The sequence below is a fragment of the Seriola lalandi genome, unplaced genomic scaffold (genome assembly GCF_002814215.2).
Source record: "Seriola lalandi dorsalis isolate HSWRI2012SDOR001 ecotype SW California unplaced genomic scaffold, Sedor1 jcf7180002054946, whole genome shotgun sequence".
Lineage (NCBI taxonomy): Eukaryota > Metazoa > Chordata > Actinopteri > Carangiformes > Carangidae > Seriola > Seriola lalandi.
Genome location: NW_019525497.1, coordinates 810,000 through 814,368, shown reverse-complemented (window position 1 = coordinate 814,368; position 4,369 = coordinate 810,000). Strand labels below are relative to the sequence as shown.

Below are 4,369 nucleotides of genomic sequence, written 5' to 3'. Positions count from 1 at the left end.
ACTGTGGGTGTCTTTTTTTCCATCAGACTAACACTCTCTGTTTTTCTCTGTATAGGTGTGTCTGGCACTAGCTATTTGACACATTAGCAAGATCCAGCTTTTATTTATTTATTTTTTTGCTTACAAAAATTTGGCCATAAACTTTGGAAAAGATGTGTATAAGAGACAGCGTCAAAGGCCATGTTTGCCCTGAAATGATAGTGTGGGTGTTAATTTACAGCTGCCTTGTAAATTGTACACAATCGTATTCCTGAACACACAGAAGTTCTCAGTCATTTCTGCTCAGTTTTGGTGCACACTAAGTCATGTTTGCATAAGAAAAGTGACACAAAACAAAAACATGCTGAACTATGTGCCCACACGCTTCATTCAACATACCAATATGAACAAAAAATAAAACTAAGTGCATAACAAAATAATAATAAATAATAAAATCAACAGCAAGGGAGACAAGAAAGGCAGAACATAGTCTGTGACATTAAGCAACAATCTGGAGTCAATGTAATAACATGGAAAAGGAGGCAGACTGTGCGCTCCAAAGTTTCAAACCACAGACATAAAGCTCATTTGAGCGGAAAAGCTCAAACAAACAGGAGTTAAATGTTCAGTCGATTATATGGCGGTAAGACGGGAGCAGAAGGTGTCAATTGACTGAAATTACACCACATTAAAAAGGGGAGGAAAATGCAACTAAACACAGAATAGGATAAAAGAAACTGTTCTATGTGAATCACCAGTCCTTGACTGACAAGGTAACAGCTCTTTTACAAACTTGAATATCTAAATTTAGAGATGTGGAATTAAGATTTTGGTCTAATTGATAGAAGAGATGAAGTCAATGAATATTTGGTCAGCGTTAGTCTTTCAAACTAAATGCCAAACATTTGCTGGCACCAGCTTCCAATATGTGAGTTATCTCTTCCATTGTAAACAGAATATTTAGGCATTTGGACAGTTGATCGGACAAAACAGACAGTTTGAAGACATCGCTGTGGGTTCCTGGAAGCTGTGATGTTTTGTTTTTTTCAGTTTTCTAATGTTTTGACTAAACAGTGAATTAAGATTAAGTGAGAATATACTCAGCAGAGTAATTGTTGGTTGCAGGTTGCAGTGGTTGATTATCTGAATTCTGGTTATCTGGATGTTTGTGCTGGAAGATAGTGATTCATGAACGTAAATACCAATCAAACTACATGACAATTTAATCACTGTGCAGAGATACTTCTTTTGGATAACCCCTTCAGAGTTGCGATTTATTAACTAGGACCTTCTCCTGGAGAAGAATAATTTTATTACAAACAATATTTTACACATCGAACACTGTTTTTTCTAAAGCTGACAGCTGTGTTCAAATAACCTCATCTTAATACATCAAGCAACATCTGTTCACTAATTTACACCACATTCTCTGTAGCTGCGGAAAAACTCCTCAACATTCAGATTTAAATAATTTGGTGTTAATATCTACGACACAAGGATCTTTGTACCCTTATTGTAAGATGGAAACCAAAGTTTTTCTAATTTGAGATGACAAATTTGTGTGTAACTCCAGGGCTGAGGAACAAAACCGTTGGTGTTCACCACATAATAATACTGCACTGTACATTAGTCATAGAACTAACACAATACGTCCTTCAAAAAGCACTGTACAATAGAGTTTGTTAAACAAAACGATCCCTACAATGGCAGCAACACGTGCCAGTGATTACTCATAAGGATCACACTCAATACAGTTTTCATTTACAATATTGACCACAAGTTTGTGACTCAATTATTCTAAATCGCTGGTCTCATATACTTTACAGTAAAGGTTTCCACAATGATTGAGCAAAGTAGTTGAAATCAGAAGGTGTAGCTTTCCCATCACTGACACGTGAGTCATGAAGAAGTGGGTCATCTCTGTTTTGATAACTACTCTCTAGGGCTAAAATGATAAAAAAAAAATCTGCTTGCACGGTTAGAGATAGTCATCACTGAGGTAGCTGGGTGCTGAAATAAAGAAGACACAAGATGATAAAGCTCAAAGCACTTCAAGTTTCTCTGTTTCTTTCTCACCCTGTGTGCCCAACTTCACACGTTGAACCATTTATTATTTTTATGTGCCTACCACCATTTTTCAGGGGGTTAAAAGTTCGCTTAAGGAGAAATAATTCAGTAGACGATCTACCTCAGAGCGATCTGAGAACTCTCTCCTGATTAGTTTAGATGCATTTCTCCTCCCCTGACTCGGTGCTCAATGACACCTGAAGTGCTGGATCTTTTGGGCAGGACAAGGCTGAAAGGTCCCTGATTGCATTTGTCCCTTTTCTGGTCTGACCTTCAACGCTGCCCTGCTCAAACAAATAAGAAGTTTGCGAGTGTCCGACTGATGATGGTCGTGAACCAGAGAGTCTGTCTACTTTGTGACAGCTTCCAGTGTACACCTCACTTCCCTCCGGCAGGTAGAGGAAGGTCTGGGAGCTGCTGGTGACATCTCGCAGAGAGTCCCGGTTGGAGATGACCGAGGAGAGCTGATGAGCATCTATACAGTGGAAGTTTCCCTGTCTCTGTTGCCTCCTGGCTCCCATTTTACAAAATAGGCACTTGATTTTCTCGATGAGCTTGAGGAGAACAGCCTTGCGCAGCAGGATGTAGATCCAGGGGTCCAGAATAGGGTTGAAGGAAGCAAAGCGTATTGCTCTTAGATCCGGGTTTTTGTCCAACTTCAGCTCAACTGGAGTCTTATAAAGCTGGTTCAAAAACACCTGAGCCTGCAAGGACAATTAGAATATTGGCTGAGTACATGGATAAATGTTTTACATTGTGTGTAAGTGTGCAGCTTTGGATGTGCCTATGTGTGTGTTTGAGAGTGAGTGAGCCACTGATAAAAACATGGCAGCAGTTATTAAGAACAAAAGAAATATGTTTAACTTTGCTTTCAAACCATTTACACAGATTTGGATCAAATTACGTGAGTAAATCGTTCTATAAACAAAACAAATCTCCATTTGTGTGTAAGCGAGTCCTGCGTAAAACGTGCGTAATGGTTAGATTTAAACCCACAGGGAGCAATGAAAGGTGAACTTACAACAAGTGGGATGGAGCAGATGAGCACCACTGCCGACGTGCCTATGAGCAGGATAACCATCTGAATTTCTGCACCGGCTAGACGCCCAAAGCTGCGTCCTCCTCTCCTCCGCGGGTCCACGCTGCGCCCCAGATCGGTTCCCAGCGACATCCTGCGCACGAAGCGCCGGTGCATTCGGATCAAAGCCACACACACCAGCACGTTACAAATTACGGTGACGAGAATAAGCAGAGAGCTGAAACCTGCATACATGTAGGTGTAAGCTGCATCGCTGGTCTTGTTGCTCCTCCACTCTAAAAAACACCAGGTTTGGGGATATTGTTTCTTGACCTGTCCAAAGCCCATAATCGGCAGGGCGCAGAAAAGCGCGTTGGAGATGTAGATCGCTAGGAGGGTCAAACCTGCCAGTTTTTGGTCCACATAGTCATTGTAGAAGTAGGCATGGTTTATAGCGATGTATCTCTCCACGGACATGGCACAGATGATGCTGAGTCCTGCCAGAGAGAAGAAAAGCATGGTGAATCCAAAGTACTGGCACAGGGGGTCCTCCCCGGGCCAAGATCCCTTCACATAAATGGCGATGGTGACCGGACTGGCCAGCAGCGTGCCCAGGAGGTCCGTGACTGCCAGTCCACAAACCAGCGTGTAAAATGTGGTTTCTTTCTGTTCTTTGCGAGATTTACAAAGAACCACGATGGCGATGAGATTCCCAACCACGCCGAAAATGAACATGATGGACGGGATGGTCGGGACCATCGTCCTCCCTGTCATCGATTGATTATTCATTGTTAAGCCTTTCAAGCGCAGTTCTAGAAGAGTGAAACAACTTTTCTCAACGCCAGTATTTCCAGTCCAAAGCATGAAACTTACTTGCACTTGAAAGAAGCCTGAGCAACATTGTCGAAGTCAGAAAAAAAAGCAGCTTCCACCTTATCTTAAAAAAACAACTTCCACAGAGAGTTCAGCTCCCCCACCTCATCCTCTGTATGGTTCTGCTGTGATTAGTGGTGTTTGCTATCAGATCCTCCGCTAGCTGTGCAAGACAGAAGCAGATTTCACTCACCAGGACAGACAGATGAAAGCAACCAACAGACACCACTGACTTCATTGAAATGAGGCTCTGCCCTCAAGCTTTCTGCAGAGTTCAGTCCCTCCCCTTCATTTCACTTCACAACCCTCATCAGCTGTTGGACATTATAGTGTAACATCATCACACAGGTGTCAACCTAAACTCACTGCAAATGCTGTACAAAATTGACATAGTTTATGATTATTATTATTATTATTATTAAATGAAGTCAT

General features: G+C 41.7%; 1 protein-coding gene across 1 annotated transcript; it reads right to left on the bottom strand.

Annotated features, from left to right (window-relative positions):
• Nucleotides 1-349: 349 nt before the first annotated feature.
• On the bottom strand, nucleotides 350-4,149 carry ptger4a (prostaglandin E receptor 4 (subtype EP4) a). The gene is made up of 2 exons (XM_023394195.2): nucleotides 3,068-4,149; nucleotides 350-2,750 (listed from the first exon to the last, which is right to left on the bottom strand). Exons 1-2 carry the CDS (start codon nucleotides 3,926-3,928, stop codon nucleotides 2,202-2,204), a joined length of 1,410 nt encoding a protein of 469 aa, XP_023249963.1. The 5' UTR covers nucleotides 3,929-4,149; the 3' UTR covers nucleotides 350-2,201.
• Between the last annotated feature and the right edge of the window lie 220 nt (nucleotides 4,150-4,369).